Raw genomic sequence first — 20,878 nt, forward strand, 5'->3', positions numbered from 1 at the left:
AGGCTTAGGAAGAACCACACTCAAAGGGCCAAAGAGCTGCATGTGGCTCGCGAGCCGCAGTTTGCCGACCACGGCCCTATAGGGATTCAATAAAGCTCCCAACACCATAAGCTAGAGAACAAGTAACAGTTAATTACAAATGCAAATTAATTCCTCTGTATCCAGTCTGAAGCAACTACAGAATAAAGTGAATCAGACAACTCAAAGGTCAACAAGTGAACTTTAATGAATAATATTGGTAAAAGTGTTTTTGCACAGATATGCAAGTCTAAAGCATATAAAAATGAACAAAAAGATTCTTTCTTTCCTTAAGTACTTCTTGGCACAGCTATGACTCAGTTTAACTTATCTATTTCAGAGCTTAAAAACCAAGAAACTAACACATTTTTGCAGTTAAACTTGAGACACCTACATTTATTGTCCTAACACTGGACATACTGTAATTTGTTACTCTTATTGATAGGTTTGCCTTTTAAAAGTTTTCCTAGGAAAAAAATATAAGAAAAAAGTAACTATATATATTAGCGTCATTCTTTGAACATTATTTAGGAATAACAGAGTCTTAAATATAGCTCAATTTTTAAAAACATTGACAAAATGCTGGAATGTTATTCTTATTTTCAGGATCTCTTTTTGAAAAATACATGAGTATTAAAAAAATAATTTTGTCCTGGCACTGGTAGGATGAACTACATCTATACTGTTTACAAATTCAACACACAACAGTGTCTGCTTTAAAAAAGATCAACACTAACAGGTAACATGAAAAAGAGAAGCGAACTTGTGGAGGTGCATTCATTCCAGTGTACTGTTAATCCCTCTCAGGTTTCACTAGCACATTACTAAAAACAGATATATATACCCTAATATCACAGATATCTAACAATTTAACTTTCCCTACAGATATAAAGTATGCTTACCTCTTTGACAGCTCCAGTCTTAACTGCAAAAAGTGCCCCAACACATTTTTTCATCACAGGTAGCTATCAGTGTTTCTTAAGAGGGCCATTCCAAATACTGCAGAACATGTAGCATTCCTGGCTCATTCACTAAAAGCCAGCAGGTTTCACAGTCACTGTGAAACATACCCATAACATTTCCAACTGCCCCTTGATGAAAACCACTGAGTTAGATCCAAGATTAATGTCAATTAAAACTTCATAACTTTCACAGAAAGTAACTGCTTCAAAATCTTTAGTAACAAAGACAGAAGAACATTTTGTTAAAAACACATTGTAATTAAATGTTATTTTGAAAAGATAAGCTGATTTCTTCAAATTTATGATGATCTGAAAAGATCAGTTGCATAAAGTGCAATCCCTATTTATCTCCAAATGCACACATATATTTACAGGAAAATAACTGCTTATGTTCTGGCATATCTTATCCCACTTATCTTAGTATAAAAATATTTTTGTCTACTACAATAAGATAAAAAAACATGTAGAGCTTCTTAATAAATTCCCTCACACTGATGTTCCTGAAAACTGTTGTTGTCTTTGCTCCAAAACTTGCTGATTTAATAGCTGTTGTTGTTTCTGTAAAAACTGCACCACTTCTGGGCTTCTTAATAATGACTTAAAAAGAAAAAAGAAAAAAACATACTTATTAATAGCATTATTTTTATGGGATTAGACTGTAAACACGCTATGACATTACTGCTAGGTCCCTACACAAGATACAATATGCTTAGAAAACAAAACATGCCTAAATTAGTGTTTGCATCTTATACACTGCATTTAAACTGTAAAGTAATAAAATTTGATGTCATACATCAAAATACTAAAATCTAAAAACTGGGTAAAATTTGATCTTATTGGTGACGTTGTACACAAAAGAAATGTTTTATATGATATAGAGGCCCGATGCATGAAATTCATGCAAGAGTAGACCCTCGCAGCCCCAGCTTCATCTGGAAGGTTGCCTGGAAGGTTGTCCAGAAGGCTGTTGGGTCGATTTGCATATTACTCTTTTATTATTATAGATGCCAGCATACATATTCTCTATAAAACGTAAGAGTAAATAGCCAATAGCACTGACCCAGGTTTTGAGCAAGGAAAATGAAAAGAGGCCACATGTGAAAATGGCAGTTAAATGACACTGCAAATACATTTAAGACTGGTATTGGAACTCAAATTTCTCCCATGAACCTACTAAGTCATTCTGAAGAAATAAAAAATTATGTGTGTTTATTTGGTGTGTGAGTGTTTAAATATAGGTATGTGTGTAATGAGAGGTAGATTACCAAAATTTCTGAAAAGAAAGAATACAACTGCTTTAAAACAGCCAATACTTTTTGTACATGTTTCATTTTAAAATACAGTTGTAATCATATCCTAATAAATAAAAAGCCAGGGGCCATCACAACCGAAACAACCAGACGGACGACCAAACAGCAGGCTGCGTGGGGCAACAAGGCCAGTAGGGGGGCTAGTGAGGGATGACCAAACGACTGAACAGCAGGCTGCATGGGGCGACCACACCAGTGGGGAGGCCCTGAGGAGTGACCAGGCCAGCGGGAGGCGGGGGGGTGCGGAAGTAAAATACAAAGGTGCGGAGGTGCATGCGGAGAAGGCTGGAGGCTGAGGACATGGTTGTCTTTTTCAATCGGGAGGGAGTCTCAACCTCTGAGCTCCAGTTCCGGCTGAGTCTCTGGGGACCCAGACTCATATTGGAGAAACGGGACTGTCTGGCATCGGTTGGAACTCGAGGGCAGCTTTCTCTCGGAGGTGCTCACAGGGATTGCTGGGGCCTCTGAGGGCAGGACTGAGAGCAGCCATAACTGCTGCTTCAGCCTGTTGATCCCCTGGGACCCCACCCCGCCCAAGCTGTGCACAGAGGCTTTTGCATATGAAAGGCCCGGCCCTTTGTAATCTGAAAATTACTTAACAAACTGCAGCTGACCCAAGGCCCCAGGGCAACTTGCATTGCTTCACAGCTGGCTTCTGCTGAGTAGCCTCAGGCAGAGGCTAGATTAGCACCTCCTTAGAGATCCAGGAGCCAGTTCTCCCACTGCAGAAACAGCTGATTCTCACAGCCAATTGGCCTGGAGGTCAATCCTTCCCAGTGTTACCTACAACAATCAAGGCTTAACTACAACAAGACTGCACAAAGACCACAAGGGGGTGTACCAAGAGTGTCTACCTCAGGTAATTGGGGAGGCTGAGCCACTGGGCCCGATAGGACACTTAGCACAGAAAGCCACTCTATCGACACAGCGAAGCATAAAAAATGCCGAGACAAAGAAACAGGACACAAATGACAGAAACGGAGGAAAGCAAACTACTGGATATAGAGTTCAAAACCACACTTTTAAGGTTTTTCAAGAATTTTCTAGAAACCGCTGATAAACTTAATGAGACCCTAAAGAAATCTAGTGAGACCCTCGACGTTGTGATAAAGGACCAAATAGAAATCAAGCATACATTTACTGAAATAAAGAATATTATACAGACTCCCAACAGCAGACCAGAGAATCGCAAGAATCAAGTCAAAGATTTGAAATATGAAGAAGCAAAAAACACCCAACCAGAAAAGCAAAATGAAAAAAGAATCCGAAAATACGAAGATAGTGTAAGGAGCCTCTGGGACAGCTTCAAGCGCACCAACATCCGAATTATGGGGGTGCCTGAAGAAGAGAGAGAGCAAGATATTGAAAACCTATTTGGAGAAATAATGACAGCAAACTTCCCCTACCTGGTGAAAGGAATAGACTCCCTTCTTCTCTGTAAAAAATCAATACAATATATTTTAAAAAAAAAAAGGAATCCAAAGAGGACCACACCAAGACACATCATAATTAAAATGCCAAGAGCAAAAGACAAAGAGAGAATCTTAAAAGCAGCAAGAGAAAGACAGTCAATTACCTACAAGGGAGTACCCATACGAATGTCAGCTGATTTCTCAACAGAAACTATGCAGGCCAGAAGGGAGTGGCAAGAAATATTCAAAGTGATGAATACCAAGAACCTACAACCAAGATTAATTTTCCCAGCAAAGCTATCATTCAGAATTGAAGGTCAGATAAAGAGCTTCACAGATAAGGAAAAGCTAAAGGAGTTCATCACCACTAAACCAGTATTATATGAAATGCTGAAAGGTATCCTTTAAGAAGAGGAAGAAAAAACCTAAAGATACAAATTATGAACAACAAATACACATCTATCAACAAGCAAATCTAAATATCAAGTGAATAAATAATGTGATGAACAGAATAAACTGGTGATTATAATAGAAACAGGGGCATTGAAAGGGAGTGGACTGACTATTCTTGGCAGGGAAAGGGGTGTGGGGGATGCGGGAAGAGACTAGACAATAATCATGCACCTATGAAGGAGGACAGTGGGGGGGGGGGTGAGGGCAGAGGGTGGGAGGGGAACCAGGTGGAGGGGAGCTATGGGGGGGAAAAAAGAGGAACAACTGTAATAATCTGAATAAAGATTTAATTTAATAATAATAAAAAAAATTGATGAAAAAATAAAACTCTGGCTCCAATAAATTGAAAAAGATAAACTGAAAAGATAAAATAGAAATACTATCATTAAATACTAATTTTAAAATGTAACATTATAGCACAGTACATTTTCTATTTATTAGTTTTATTTAAAATTTAGTTGTAAAAACTACCCAACATTTTATTAAATAAATGTACATCAGTCTTCTTAATTGTTATGAAACTGTTGAGCATTTAGGTTGTTTATACTACTACTAGAGGCCCAGTGCACAAAAATTTGTGCACTCGAGGGCGGGGGTCCCTCAGCCCAGCCTGTGCCTTCTCACACTCTGGGACCCCTCAAGGGATGACCACCTGCTGGCTTAGGCCTGCTCCCTGGGGATTTGGGCATAAGATGGCAGTCAGACATCCCTCTGCCAGCCCGGCAGCCCTCGTGGGATGTTCACTTGTCAGCGGGGAACAGACCTAAGCTGTAGTCGGACATCCTTAGCACTGCTGAGGAGGCAGGAGAGGCTCCCACCACCACCGCTGTACTGGCAGCCATCAGCCTGGCTTGTGGCTGAGCAGAGTTCCCCCATGTGGGAGCGAGTAACCACCAGAGGGCAGCTCCTGCATTGAGCGTCTGCCCCCTGGTGGTCAGTGTGTCATAGTGACCAGTCATTCCCAGTCTTTCTGCTGTTAGGGTCAGTTTGCATATTACCCTTTTACTATATAGGATAGAGGCCTGGTACACGGGTGGGGGCCGGCTGGTTTGCCTTTAAGGGTGTCCCGAATCAGGGTGGGGGTCCCGCTTGGGTGCCTGGCCAGGATGGGTGAGGGGCTGATGGCTGTTTGCAGCTGGTCACACCCCCTTCAGGGTGGGGGTCCACACTGGGGTGCCTGGCCAGCCTGGATGAGGGGCTGATGGCTGTTTTCAGGCTGGCCATACCCCCTTTAGGGTGGGGGTCCCTACTAGGGTGCCTGGCCAGTCTGGGTGAGTGGCTGAGAGCCGTTTTCAGGCTGGCCGGGACTGAAGCTATGAGCCTCTCCTTTTTTTCTTTTTCTTTTTTTCTGGGATTATTTACCTTCTATAATTGAAACATTGTTGCCATCACTGGCGCTCCCAGCTCTGAGGCCAAGGCCGGCTGAAAGCAGGTATCTGGGGTTTGTTTAGCTTCTATAATTGAAACATTGTTGCTTTCGGGCTCAGAGCTGGACCGTGGCAGGCGGGGAACTTTGTCTTCCTCCATCACTGGAGCAAGCAAGCCTCCTGCTCACTTCAGCTGCATGGCTGCTGGCCACCATCTTTGTTGGCAGTTAATTTGCATATTGCCCTGATTAGCCAATGGGAAGCGTAGCAGAGGTATGGTTAATTACCCTTTTGTCTTTTATTAGATAGGATTTTACTATTTATGATAAATACATTTCTGGCAATATCTTTATGCTTAACTTTATCCATATTTAGGGTTTATTTTCTGTGAACGTCTTTACAGTAAATATGATTTCTGAGTCAAAGAGGATGCCCATTTTAAAGACTCCTGATACATAGTGTTCAACTGCTTTCTAGAAGCATTGTGCCAATATATGATGCCATCAACAGAACAAAATTAGACTGCCCATTTCATGGAACCCTCAACATCACTGTGTTATCATTTAAATTGTTTCCACTTATGGTTATGGTTTATTGTATTATCAATATTGCATTACTGTATACCAGTAATTCTCAACCTTCTGGCCCTTTAAATACAGTTCCTTATGTTGTGACCCAACCATAAAATTATTTTCGTTGCTACTTCATAAGTGTAATGTTGCTACTGTTATGAATTGTAATGTAAATATCTGATATGCAGGATGCTTTTAGACAACCCCTGTGAAAGGGTCGTTCGACCGCCAAAGGGGTCACAACCCACAGGTTGAGACCCGCTGCTGTATACCTTTGTATATAAGTTAATGGTAGAAATTCTGCTTTTTCCTCCTTGTTATATCTTTTGCAATGTACTGAAGCTAAATATTTTCCTCAGCAACTTATATTTCACGTAACAAAAATGTTAACCATAGTTTTTTTATATTTGCTACAGATATTTTTCCTTATTTAAGTATGCATTTTTATTTTTACCACCATTTTTTACTTTAGTGCACTGTTATTTTTATCACCATTTTTTACTTTAGCATTTTTTATGTAGTCAAATTTATAATCTTCTTGTCTATCTCTTTTAAACTAAAAAATTCCCATTCCAGATTTTTAAAAAATATTTTTATTGATTTTTATAAGTATTTAAAGGCAGATCCTTACTAGTCTCTTTTGAGAGAGGAAAGGAGAGGGAGAGAGAAATATCTATGTGAGAACTGAACATAGATAGGCTGCCTCCTGCATGCCTCCTGCCTCCTGCATGCCTCCTACTGGGGATTGAGCCCGAAACCCAGGCATGTGCCCTAACAGGAAATCGAACTGGCAATCTTTCTGTGCATGGGACAACACCCACAAGGGCCAGAGCTTCCATTCCGGATTTTTGAGATAAAGTCCTAATTCTATTTTTTTTTAATTAAAAAAACCTTTATCAGGAATTTATTTCCATTTACCGTGTCTTTTCTTTTTGTTCTCAAGTTATTATCCAATTATTCCAGTATTTATTGAGTAATCTCCCCTGAGTTCTGATATCTTCTATCAAATTTATAATAGAGATCCTTATTAAATATTGGTATAATTATATTTCAACACCGTTAAAGCATTATTCCACAAACCCCAGAATTCAGTATAAGAAATCTATTTTAAAATCCCAGCTTGCTCAGATATCCAGGCTTAGGCAATTAAGATATAGGATTAAAAGTATTCCTGCTCAGCCATGCACTGAGAGGTCGTGGGTTCCATTCCGTCAGGACACAAGCCTGGATTTCAGTCTCCATTCCCAGTAGAGGGTGTACAGGAGTGGGCCAATCGATGTTTTTTCTCTCTCTCCCCCACCTCCCTTCCTTTGTCTGTCTCTCTCTAAAACAAACAAACAAACAAATAAAAACAACAATGAAAGAACTTAAAAAAAATTCCCACTCATACTCTTGGGAGAGCATTATGAGCATTCAGGTAGAGGCACAATTCTGATGAACAGTCTAACAATTTTAAAACTCTAAACTTTCCATTTATAACAAACAACTTTTGTTAATAGATTTGTAACTACTTTAAAACAGATACTTACCAATCTTTTTTGATTTAACACTTGCTCTAAAAGTGTAGGTCTTGCAGGACGATCCCCCAAAGCTCCTGTTCTTTGTTTAACAATTGAGAGAATGCTATCTGCACTTTCCTGGAATAAATTATAAAAATGGAAATAGGATTAACATTTACCAAAGTAATTCATGATTACAGCCACTTCAATGATGAAGTAAACAGGTCTTTGATTCTCTTCCTTTTTGTCCAGTCCCTGGACAAGTAATAGGCAAAATGTTGACAATTAAGTTAGTGTAACACTCCTCACTCCCTCTCCCTCTAGGATTTCAAACCTGGGATCTTCAGTATCTTTAAGGGTCTTAAAATTAATAGTGGGGCAGAAGTGGTGGGAAGGGGTACAAAGAGTTACTTGTGAGCTATTGTCAATCTTATAAAAAATGCCTAGTACAAACTGAACATTCTCTTCATAGAAAGCTATCCCGGCCAAAACAAAGTCTGCCTGCCTTTGGATTGAATATATGAACTCAAAGGCAACTTACATATTAGACGTTCTAACTGGCACTTTTCTGTCCAAATAACAACAAAAAATAAGGGGGGAGGTAGTAAAATATTGCTTAAAGCAACAACTGACAGACAAAGCTTTCAAAATTTTCAAGTTTTAAGGAGAAAATGACAAACTGGTTTTGAAAAAGACTGGAAAACACTAGCATAAACAAAATAGGTGAGTCCTAAAATTATATTATGACATCATTACCCAAACAAAACCAGTAGCACTTCCTACCAAATATGTACCCATAGTTATCTGATAGAATCTTAAACACATAAATTTTCCTGGCATAACAAAATACGGTGTATTGTTCTAGTTGACTCAAACATTCTCAATACATGATATAGTATGGACCACATCCAAAAATTCTGACTAAACAAATATAAAACTATAAATGTCTTATTGTATAGTCATGCTTACTGTGAGTTTACCTATCTCTTTGCTCTTCATTTAGGTTATCAAAACCGTTGTTGTTTTTTCCTCTTGGGCTTTACTCTACTGGCCTCTGAATTGTCTATTAGAATATCCCTTACTTTTTTCATTATGAGAAGTTTACCAACGTGTTTTTAAAATGTTCAATTCCCCCTTTTCTGGTGGTAACAACCTCCCCATGACAATATGCCTCTCACTAATGAACTCCTTTATCCCTTTCCAGAAGAGGAGAGGAGGAAACACAATAAGTCCCTGGTGCAGAGCCCCAATAATTACTTCATGCATGTGAAATGCCCAGGATACTTTAAAATCACCCCTGTCTTTAGCTATACACAAACAGTAGTTTTGTGTGTTAGTTGCTCCACTGGTCTCTGTCAGCCTACAAGAGGAAAAGCAAGGCTTACAGAAGAATGCTCCTTCAGAAGGAAGCAGCAATAAAAGCACCTCGAATCAAGAAGAGTGGGGTACCATCCCAATGAACACATTCTGGATTTTTAAAAAATGTTAAATCCCTAAACAATTTAGGCTTCAAAATGTAAAAACAAAAAAATAACTATAAAAAGAGTATTCTAATACCCAGGAAAAGCAAAAGTAACTTCTCCCTTCCTCTTTCCTTAAAGGGTTAACTTTATCTATGGTACTAATTTTTTTTTCATTAAACTTATTGGGAAAACATTGGTTAATCATCCTATATAACAGGGGTGGGCAACCTTTTTGTGAGTGTGTGCCAAAACCAGCAAAATCTCTGACTCAAAATTCTTCTGCGTGCCAACCCTAATTTTTTGAGAACATGTTACGCCTACTTGATATCTCTTAAGGTGTACGTATGTGAAGAACCTTGAAGAAATAATAAAATTCATTCGAGCGACAAAAACACAGTATATGATGATAAAAATACATTTATTTTTTAATGTATACATGTACACTGATAGTCCGACAGGAACCTTTATGACTCCGTTTGATATTATCAGGGGACTTTTGCTGCTGCATCACTGATGACAGAGATTTTATATCAGGTTTATATTTCGTGACCTTTAGAGATATGCACGAGCTACTACTTTCATCCGTCAGGCTACTCCTATTACGAGACTTAACAAAATTCATCACTGAGAACAAAGATTCACAAGCGTATGTGAATGAAAACATGGAGAGTAACGCTATTGCAAAGTTTTTTAAACAGAAAAAATTTTCTGGAATGGCATTCCAAATCCTCAATAGTTCGTTTTCGACACTTCTCTCTGGTACTCCTGTCTCTAATCGCTTTTTTTCAATGTTTTCCAAGTCAACTCTAAGGACAATAAATTTCTGCTTCCAAATTGAGCTACTCTGAAATTCAATCAACTGCATTTCAAAGTCAGCCATGTCTATCCATGAAAACATTTGTAAGTTTAGTTCCTCCAGTTTCATGCTGTCTGGAAACCTCATGAATTTTGCTGTCTCTTCCAGTTCTCTGAATTTCACAAATCTTGAGAAGAACTGCTCAACAGTTGACTCGATGATGTTTAAAAACAGCTTTTGAAGGCTTTGACAGTCTGTTCTGTCATCTTTGGGGAGGTCTTTGATGTGCCTCTTGAGGTTTGGGAAATATCTAAATTTCTCACCATCCACATCCCTCTTAAAGACTTCCAGTTTCTTTTCAAAAGCCTTTATGTAACCAAACATAACATCAAGTGTCTTGCCAGCTCCTTCTAATTTAACATTTAAGTCATTCAAATGTTCACAAAAAATCTGCAAAGAACATCAGTTTAGAAACCCACGTGGCGTCAGACAATTCTTGGTAAGAAACATGTTTTTATATGCACGAGAAATGGAATGCTGAAATTGATTTGATGGCAGAGTATCCTGTATTCTGGATAACCCCTGACAAAGTACTATGTGAATTCAGAATGTTAATATCACAAAATCATAGAAGGTTGTAGTGGAAATAACCTTGAATTGTCTAAACTTTTATAAATATTGGAATTCCCTTTTCAAATATTTTGAATGCTTTTTGTCCTAAGAAGCTTAACCAACTTTTGAGGCAACCCATTTTGTTTTGAAAAGCTCTAACATTTAGGTGGCTTTTACTTAGGTTCAACTGAAATAACATAACTCTTGTGAGTTTCTCCTAAGTCCTAGTTTCTTCAGAACTATGCAAAATAAATCTACTGCCTCTTTGATATGATAGCCTTTCAGATATTAAATGATTACAAGCCTACAGGTTAATTCTTTTATCCCCTGTTCATGTGTCTCTCACATAGCACAATTTTTAGATACATGAACTATTATATATATATATATATATAAATACTAGAGGCACGGTGCATGTATTTGTGCACCGGTGGGGTCCCTCAGCCTGGCCTGCACCCTCTCACAATCCAGGACCCCTCGGGGGATGTTGGAGAGCCAGTTTCAGCCCAATCCCTGCAAGCCAGGCCGAGGGACCACACCGGTACATGAATCCATGCACAGGGCCTCTAGTATGCATATAAGATCTTTGATTAATCTCTTCACAACCTCCCCCTCTCCTCCCTTCCCTCTGAGATTCATCAGTCTGTTCCATGTTTCCATGCCTGTAGTTTTCTCTCCTGCATTGAGTGTCTGCCCCCTGGTGGTCAGTGCACATCATAGCTACTGGACAGTTGACTGGTCAAATGGTCAGCCAGTCACTTAGGCTTTTATATGTAGATATATAGATAGATGTGTTCCTTATTTAACCTTGATTTGTGTAAGAAATGCTGATTTAAATACATTAATTTCTAATCTTGCTGCTCAAACTACAGCAGAAGACCCACATTATCATCTATGAGTTCCTACTATAGGGTGTCCCAAAATTCACGCAACATTTGCAATTGAATTGAATTGCAAATCTTGCTTGAATTTTGGAACACCCTATATAATGATCTCCCTAAAGAGTCTATACAGCTATAGGCTTTTGACTTTAATCCACCCCAATAAAGTAGGAATCCCAGTAACTCCCTAAACAGAAACCTTCCTTTAAAGACTCCAAATCCAAACCCTAGAGCCTGGCATTCAATACCATACAAAAATTGGCTTCAAACCCTCTTCCCACATTTATCTTTCATGTATTTTTCCACACAAAATATCCTACTCTAGCTATAATGATCCACTTGCTGTTGTTTCAAAGTGTCTTCATATTCCCACTTTCATTTCTTTACTAAAATGTGCCTTTCTTTTTACCTACCAAAATTCTAGGGAAGCAGTATGGGTTAAGACTGAAGGCTCTAGAATCAAGTACTTGGGTTTGAGTACTTGTCTATCATCTAGGACAGCAGTCGCCAACCTTTTGGATATCGCGGATCACCAGTGGTCCATGGACCACTCTTGGTGACCGCTGATCTAAGCCATGTTCCTTTACCTCTCTGTGCCTGTTTCCACATATGCAAAATACTAGACGCCCGGTGCATGGATTCGTGCACCAGTGGGGTCCCTCGGCCTGGCCTGCGGGATCGGGTCGAAACCGGCTCTCTGACATCCGAGGGGTCCTGGATTGCAAGAAGGCGCAGGCCAGGCCAAGGGACCCCATCGGTGCACAATTGGGGTCAAGGAAGGACACGGGAGGTTGGCCAGCCAGTGAGGGACCACAGGAGGGCTCCAGAGCGTGTCCGGCCTGTCTCGCTCAGTCCTGATCGGCCAGACCCCAGCAGCAAGCTTACCTACTGGTCGGAGCATCTGCCCCCTGGTGGTCAGTGCACATCATAGTGACTGGTCGACCAGTCCACTGTCTGCCCCCTGGTGGTCAGTGCACATCATAGCGAGCGGTTGAGCGGCCTTAGCATATTAGCATATTACGCTTTGATTGGCTGAATCACCGGACACTTAACATATTAGGCTTTTAGTACAGTACCTATCCCATTGTGCGGTTTCATTTACAGCTTAGCAATGTATGGCACATACGAAACGTAGCTGATTAAGCATAAGTAGCCACCCTTTCTGGCTTAAACTACCATTTTTTTTGCAAAGCCTTCCCAGAGTGTCTCAGCCTACAATTATCCATCCTCCTCTCTACTACTAAAGCAGTCTATATAGTTGGCCCTTATTCTATCCAGACTGTCACTGGTATTTTCTTTACACTCAGTTCAATAAAGATAAAGACATACAGTTCTTGAAATCTCAACTGGTAAAGGGTCTGAAAATATAACACAAATGGTATAGTATGCTATTATTTCTTGCTTATAGCAATTAATTACCATCCCTAAATTATCCCCAAATTGTAATATTTTTGAAGTTTAATCTTATGGTTTATTTTTCCATTTTGTTTTTATTATTACTGTTTATGATTACCTTCTTTTCAAAAATTTATCTTTATTGTTGAAAGTATTACATATGACCCCTTTTCTTTTCCCATTGAAACCCTGCACCTCCCCACCCTCCCCCGCCCTCACTACACTATTGTCTGTGTCCATGGCTTATGCATATATGCATATAAGTTCTTTGGTTAATCTTTTCCCACACCACACCTCACCCCTGCCTTCCCTCTGAGATTCCTCAGTCTATTCCATGCTTCTGTCTCTGGACCTATTTTGTGCAGTTTATTTTGTTAGATTCCACATATGAGTAAGACCGTGTGATACTTGTCTTTCTCTGACTGGCTTATTTCACTTAGAATCATATTCTACAAATCTTTCCAAGCTGTCTCTTTTTTACAGCTGCATAGTATTCCATGGTGTAAATGTACCACAGCTTTTTTATCCATTCATCTACTGTCAGGCACTTGGGCTGTTTCCAGATCTTCGCTATTGTAAATTGCACTGCTATGAACATAGGGATACATATATTCTTTCTGATTGGTGTTTCAGGTTTCTTAGGATATATTACCAGAAGTGGGATCACTGATTTCCACACTGGCTTCACCAGTCTGCATTCCCACCAGTGTGTATTAGGGTTCCCTTTTCTCCACATCCTTGCCAGCACTTTTGAACAGGCAAATAGATCAATGGAACAGAAAAAGAACCCAGAAATCAACCCAAGGCATTATGCTCAATTAATATTTGACAAAGGAGGCAAGAGCATACAATGGAATTAAAATACTCTCTTCAATAAATGGCGTTGGGAAAATTGGACAGGTACATGCAAAAAAATAAAACTAGACCACCAACTTACGCCATACACAAGAATAAACTCAAAATGGATAAAAGACTTAAATGTAAGTTGTGAAACCATAAAAATCCTAGAGGAAACCATAGGCACCAAAATCTCAGACATCTCTCATAGATATGTTTGTCCATACATCTCCTAGGTCAAGGGACACAATTAGAGAATAAACAAATGGGACTACATCAAAGTAAAAAGCGTCTGCACAGCAAAAGAAACCATAAACAAAACAACAAGAGAGCCCACTGTATTTTACCAATGATACATCTGATAAGGAGTTAATTTCCAAAATATATAAGAAACTCATACAACTTAACAAAAGGAATACAAACAATGCAATTAAAAATGGGCAAAGAACCTAAACAGACACTTCTCTAAAGTGGACATACTAGTACAGATGGCCAAGAAACATGAAAAAATGCTCAAAGTCACTAATTATCAGAGAGATGCAAATTAAAATGGCAATGAAACATCACCTCACACCTGTTGAATGGCTACCATCAACAAATCACCCAAATTACTTTTGAAAAGGAACATTATTAAGGTTGTATTTTTTTTTGGGGGGGGAGGGGAGAGACTGTAATCCAGTATCAATTTACCTTTTATACATTTTCCTCAAACTGTAGGTGGAAATGCTGGACCATTTAAAAAAAGACAATAGTTACAGGTAAATAACGTCTTTCTTGAAAAGTGAAAAGAAGTATATTATCTTCTCTCTCTGTAATGAACTATGAAGTGAATGGGTACTTTTGGAATATACAAAAAGATAAACGACCACCCTTACCTGACTTTCACTCTGTAATAAATGAGATGTTTATTTCCATAATTCCTTGTAATCCAAAACATGGTAAAATATTGCATTTTACAAGGATATGGATAGGGCAGATTTTAAACCTAAGATACACAGGCATCCTGAACTCCATGAATGTGTATGAAAAATTAAATACCTACATATGTGCATTTTTCTGGGAAAAGGGTGCATTAGGTTTCATCAAATTCTAAAAGGAGTCCTTTTACTCTAAACAGATAAGGACTCAATGGAATAAAAGAGAATGAGAAGTCAGAAGACTCTAATCTGTGAATTAAGTACATGTTGGTGACTTCAGATATTAGAAATATTTAGTACATTACATTTGTAAACAATTGCAAAATCTAAAATGTGAGCAATGAGGCAGCTGTTCAAGTCCAGCCAAAAACTAAGAAATTTAAAGACTTTTAAAATACATTCTAGGACAGCTTTCAGTTTTGAAAGTTATTTTCTGAATCACTTTTAACAAAATTCAAGTTTTCTCTGCACTGAAGAAGTATTGGAAAACACACAGGATGAAGTATCTGCTTATCTGTAATAACTTCAAAGAATACCACTAATAATCTATAATAATAAAAGAGTAATATGCTAATTAAACGGACATCAGTCCTTCCAGACGAAGCCGAGGCTGCCAGGGAAGCCTGGGTCCGGGTGCCAGAGGGAAGCCAGTGCCGGCAGCCGGGGGAAGGAAGGCCTACTTTTGCACGAATTTCATGCATCGGGCCTCTAGTGACACCAATAATAGCTAAGGCTTATTGACTTTTACTATCTGCTGGACACTGTGTGAACACTCAATATGGAATACCTCACATATTCACAGTAACATTATGAACTAGGCACTATTTTAACAGCCATTTTACAGATGAAGAAACTTAAGCTTAAGAGTGTTTAAAAACCTGTTCAAGGGCACATGGCCAAGAAATGATAGAATAGAGATTTGCAGTCAGCATTCCAACTTCAGCATACTGACTTTAACTGTCAACACAGTTCAATTCAAACAATCAAAAAATCTTCTGAGGCTTATACCCCATTATTATTTAATTATTTTTCTCCAGAGGTACTAAAAAAAAAAAGTAGTGAGAACAGGGGACTAAGCATGGGTTTACTGTGAATAGGGTATTAGGTATAGGGGTACAGGGAACAGAGTGCTAAGAACCTTGATACTCAAAACAGGATACTGACAATAGACAGGGTAGTGAAAACAGTGAGAGATTGCCTTCTCCAAAGTACCAATTTCATCTGGGTTCCTGTCTCTTTGCCTGCTCCTTTAGTGATGAACCGGATCAGTCATTTACTATCTGTCCTTCCAGTACATATCCCAGACCTTAGAAATTACATCTTTTCTGATGTGCAACATCACTTTCATTGAAATTTATTCATCTATCAAAAGGATGCAACAGAACTATTAAGGCTTTGCACACGTTTGCATAAACTTTAAGGCAAGCACTCACTCACTCTCAAGCCTCAAGTCCAGCCACAGCAACATGGTCCATATCAGGGCCAGTGGGCAGGGGCAGGAAATAAGGTTTGCACAGAGTGGGATTGCTTTTTCCCCCCTCCCACTCCCCAAGACCCTAGCCAAAGTATAATACCTCCAGTTTGACGTTCCCCGCACTGCCAGCTGAGGCGGCTCCACCGCAATTCAGGGCCTGGTCACTTTTCTTCTTTTTGTACTTGTCCTTGTACATCTTGTTGCGGTGTTTCTTGCACATCCACGGCTTGCGTTGCTTGGCCACCTGGCTCGTGGTTTCGCTGCAGCCCTCGTAAGTGCAGGTCTTGCACATGCTGCCCCCGCCGCTGGCCCGCCTCCGGGTTCCCCTGCTGCCGCCCTCGCCCCCGGAGTGGGTCTCTTCGTCCTCCAGGTCCTCCAAACTAGCCGTGCTCTCGCCTCCCGCCGGAGGGTCCGAAGTGTCCAGCAGGTCGGCTTCGTCCTCCCCTGCTTCCTCCTCTCCATCCCCCGCCGCTTCACAAGGATACCTAATAGGCTTGCCCGCCCCGGCACTGCCCCCCAGGGCAGGAGCCTGCCTCAGGACGCTGTCGGCCGCAGCTTCCTCCTGCCTTCCGCAGGGACGCATCACCAGGAAGGTGAGCTGCGAGGCCCTAGCCTGGCCTTGGGCTGGAGCCAGGGCCGGGCCCAGCGCAGGGGCTGGGGCCCCGGGGCGGAACGCACCACTGGCGGCAACCGGCCCCGCGCCCTCGGCAACACCCGGCACCTCCGTGGTGCTGAGACCTGGCGGGGGTCCACAACCCAGCTTTTCCGCACCCTCGGGTTCCAACGTCACCTCGCAAACCAGACTCAAAAGACAGGCGACAGGAAAAGGGGCGGGGCCCGCGGTGGTGCCCGAACTGCGCCTGCGCGGCTGCGCAGACCAATGGTAAAGGTGTTTTCGCTGGGGCTCACCAGGGGACCGGGCGTCTCTTAGGGGCGGGGCTGAGCGCTGCCGGCAGAACTGACTGCGCAGGTGCTGGTCCAGCGGCCTGTGGAGGCGGCCAGGCATGTAGTAGTGTCATTAAGTGGCGCTACCAGATAGCAGTGGGTGAAGGCAGAGACAATCTGAAAATGGTATAGTGGAGAGGGAGTGGGCCAGACCTGGGTCCAAGTTATACTTGTTGCGAGCTAAATGGTTTACTCTTGTTAATCCTCACCAAAGGATATTTTTTCCATTGATATTTTAGAGGAAAGAAAGAGAAAGGGTGGGGGAGGGAAGCATTGATGTGGGAGAGACACATGATTGGTTGTCTCAGGCCTAGGGATCAAACCTGCAACCCAACGCTGTTGACCAGGAATCCAGTCCCGAAGCTTTGGTGTGCAGGCCTACACTCTAACCATTGGGCACTGGGGATGTGCTCCCCTGCCACAGCAACTGGCCAGGACTAAATGATTTACCCCTTAAAAAAACAACATATGTTGATGGATTTCAGAGAGGAAAGGAGAGGGAGAGATAAAAGCATCAATGATAAGAGAGAATCACTGATCGGCTGCCTCCTGCATGTCTCCTACTGGGGATGAGCCTGCAATCCAGGTATATGCCCCTGACCAGAATCGAACCCAGGACCCTTCAGTCTGATGCCACTCTATCCACTGAGCCAAACCAGCTAGGGCTAAATGATTTACTCTTGATAAATTTGTTTTTCTCCCTTGGAACTTATTTCTTTAATTGTTAATACTGTGGTAGACATGAACAGAGCAAAGACAATGGGCCTGGTACAGAAGGTAACCAGGATAGAAAGCCCCAGATTCCTAGCAAAGGACAATTGTAGGGTGGGACCTCACTCCCAGAGTGACCTTTCCTCCCTAAAGTTAACATCTAGGCCTCAGTTTTTTCAGCTGTAGGTCCACATTAGCAATAAAACCAGCCACAGCTGACTTAAGGACCAGCTGTATTGAATAATGACACCCTGCCCTGGTGCTGGCCAATCAATCAGTGGAGACCACAACCCAGAAAGGGCACACCTGGAAAACTGCTGAATATTCTATTTGGATCTTCCTCTCAAAGCTCCACCCTTAAAACTCTTAGGAAGGAAGACCCAGTGAGCTCTCCCTCCCAGGAACACCCCTGTGCCTCCATTTCCTCCTCCCCTTCCCTAACCTCCCTGCCCCCCCCCCCTTACTACTAGCTTCCTCACTCCCAAGCTTCCTTTACCTCTATAACTTGTTTCCTAAGCCCATTTCTTCTAGGAATTACTTTTCTGCCTCTGTGATTGGCCAAATAAATATTTTCTTAGAGATTTGGTCTTGGCTCTTAATTCTTTCCTAGCTAAAACTCAAGTACCAAGGTTGCTGAACCCAGGTCCAGTCTGACACAAATGGGTCTAACACCCAATGCCCACCCCCCTAAAAGTTTATGATAGTAGGGAATGACACATAATAAGAATAGAGCCACAGTTGTTTTTGAATTATTCACCTTAGTCAAATGGAAGTTCCATTTTTAATTTTTGAGGAAACTTTATACTGTTTTCCACAGTGGCTGCACCAGTCTGCATTCCCACCAGCAGTGCAGGAGGGTTCCTTTTTCTCCACATCCTCGCCAGCACTTGTTTATTGATTTGTTGATGATAGCCGTTCGGACAGTGTGAGATGGTAACTCATTGTCGTTTTGATTTGCATCTCTCAGATGATTACTGACTTTGAGCACGTTTTCATATGCCTCTCTGCCTTCTCTATGTCCTCTTACGAAAAGTGTCTATTTAGGTCCTTTGCCCATTTTTTGATTGGATTGTTTATTTTCCTTTTGTTAGTTGTATGAGTTCCCTGTAAGTTTTGGAGATTAAACCCTTATTCGAGATAACATTGGCAAATATGTTCTCCCATGCAGTGGGTTTTCTTGTTGTTTTGTTGATGGTTTCTTTTGCTGTGCAGAAGCTTTTTATTTTGATGTAGTCCCATTTGTTTATTTTCTCCGTAGTTTCCATTGTCCTAGAAGTTGTATCGGTAAAGATATTGCTATGACATGTGTCTGCCCTTTTGCTGCCGATGATTCTTCTAAGATTTTTATGGTTTCCCATCTTATGTTTAAGTCCTTTATTTTGAGTTTATTTTTGTATATGGTGTAAGTTGGTGGTCTAGTTTCATTTTTTTGCATGTATCTGTCCAATTTTCCCAACACCATTTATTAAAGAGATTGTCTTGACTCCATTGTATGCTCTTGCCTCCTTTGTCAAATATTAATTGAGCATAAATCCATTTGACCCAATAATCCCACTTATAGGAATATATCCCAAGAAAACAGAAACACTAATCAGAAAGGATACATGCACCCCTATGTTCATAGTAGCACAATTTCCAATAGCTAAGATTTGGAAACAGCCTAAGTACCCATCAACAGATGAATGGGTTAGAAAACTGTGGTACATCTAACACAATGGAATACTACGCTGCTGTAAAAAGGAAGGAATTCTTACTATTTGTAACAGCGTGGATGGAACTGGAGAGCATTATGCTAAGGGAAAAGATAAATATCACATGATCTCACTCATTTGTGGAATGAACAACATAAACTGATGGACAAAAATAGGGGGGCAGCGCGGGGTCAGGCTAGAAGAGGTCAGTGGAGGGGGGAAAGGGGGAGCATATATAATACTTTCAACAATAAAGATTTTTAAAAAGAAAACCTTTAGGGCTCTCGCTGCTAGAAGACTCCTATGACAGGATAAGTCGGTCATGGACAGGGGAAGTTTGAGCAAGGCAACCAGTCAACTGCAAGACAAAGCCCACACACTCAGGAACCCTGTAAAATCACACAAGGCCCTTCCCTGACGCTTTTCCCTGCCAGTTTACTAGTTCCAATAGAGAGAGAGGAAGCCTTGCCCATTGACTGGAGGGATGTTCTTTTCTTCCCTTTCTCTTCCTTCCTTTGTGTCTGGAGTTAAATTCTGGCTGACTTTCTTTGAGCCTTTTGAAATCCTTGAGGTGGAGATAAGGGTTAGGGGTTGAGAGACCCTAGACTATAGATAGGAATTGAGATAGAAAAAAAGGACAGAAAAAAAAAGTATGGCTGCTTTTAAACTGGCTTTTCAATTGGAATTGCTTTCTGAGGGTCTAAACAAAACATTTTACTAGATAAATAAGAGCCCAAACTCATTTGGCTTGGAAAATAAGGGATACCTGCCACTTTCTAATATTCTTAGAGAAGGCCAACAGGATTTGGTCCCAGGGCCCAAGGTGCCATCTCTGTCTGTCTGGCCCAGCTAACATACACAAGTCACCAGGAATCTTCTCTGGTCCCTGAAACCAACTTCTATGAGAGCCTCAGGGATAATTTAACAGGGAGACTCTCCCTTCCCTTTGAAGGCCAGGGCTTTTGGGAACATGAAAAGCAGGGCAACAGGTCACTAACCCAACTATTAAAGATGAGAATTGTGGGCTGAGTTTTCTAAGTACCCCTTCTATGGACAGATACAATAGGGGGGGGACCTCCAGTAAGGCTGGAGGCAGAGAAGCAACGGGCTCCTTGCTGAGATTGTCTTCCTATAAAGTCTGCCTGTCTGAGCAGAGTGAGTCTATTGTTACAGTGCCCAGTCATCATTGTGACCATTTGTAAGTCTTCCCTCAGGGCACTGGGTAACACTCTATACCTGGGTGGCACCAGGATGGCAGGATATCCCTGTGGCGTGGAACCCACTGTGAAGGAAAACCCCTATTCTGTAAAACTACTGTTTGGAATTCTCTGCTATTCTTTGGATGGCCTCTTATTCTGAAAAAGTAACTTTGCTTTCTAGCCTGCTTGAATAGTGGAGGAGATAAACTTAGCTATCTGACCTTGTAGGCCAGAGACTAGATACACCCAATGCCATGCCAGGTGCATTTTTTAATTGGATAGAACTGTATAGTTTTCAAGGCTGCCGCCAGCAAGCACACAAAGGGCTGGCTCTTCTATAAAAAGGGAAGTTCTGCTTGTAGCT

At 41.1% G+C, this 20,878-nt stretch overlaps 2 protein-coding genes across 2 annotated transcripts; one reads left to right on the forward strand and one right to left on the reverse strand.

Moving 5' to 3' along the window:
- Nucleotides 1-201: 201 nt before the first annotated feature.
- On the reverse strand, nucleotides 202-16,801 carry LOC118650050 (regulatory factor X associated protein). The gene is made up of 3 exons (XM_036297793.1): nucleotides 16,069-16,801; nucleotides 7,624-7,731; nucleotides 202-1,577 (listed from the first exon to the last, which is right to left on the reverse strand). The coding sequence occupies exons 1-3, from the start codon at nucleotides 16,549-16,551 to the stop codon at nucleotides 1,467-1,469; spliced, it is 702 nt and encodes a 233-aa protein (XP_036153686.1). The 5' UTR covers nucleotides 16,552-16,801; the 3' UTR covers nucleotides 202-1,466.
- LOC118650051 (40S ribosomal protein S27-like) lies at nucleotides 8,761-9,012 on the forward strand. Its single transcript, XM_036297794.1, has one exon. It carries the CDS (start codon nucleotides 8,761-8,763, stop codon nucleotides 9,010-9,012), a length of 252 nt encoding a protein of 83 aa, XP_036153687.1.
- Nucleotides 16,802-20,878: the final 4,077 nt, after the last annotated feature.

Source organism: Myotis myotis, unplaced genomic scaffold (assembly GCF_014108235.1).
Source record: "Myotis myotis isolate mMyoMyo1 unplaced genomic scaffold, mMyoMyo1.p scaffold_m19_p_3, whole genome shotgun sequence".
NCBI classification, from domain to species: domain Eukaryota; kingdom Metazoa; phylum Chordata; class Mammalia; order Chiroptera; family Vespertilionidae; genus Myotis; species Myotis myotis.

Bases quoted from the DNA above. Each gene is read 5' to 3' on its own strand.
- LOC118650050 (XM_036297793.1), bottom strand. From the start codon at position 16,551: ATGCGTCCCTGCGGAAGGCAGGAGGAAGCTGCGGCCGACAGCGTCCTG. The intron at 7,732-16,068 runs GTATTATACTTT...AATTTATTCCAG, and splicing joins CGGGGAACGTCAAACTGGAG to GAAAGTGCAGATAGCATTCT. The intron at 1,578-7,623 runs GTAAGTATCTGT...TTTCTTTTTAAG, and splicing joins TGTTAAATCAAAAAAGATTG to TCATTATTAAGAAGCCCAGA.
- LOC118650051 (XM_036297794.1), top strand. From the start codon at position 8,761: ATGCCTCTCACTAATGAACTCCTTTATCCCTTTCCAGAAGAGGAGAGG.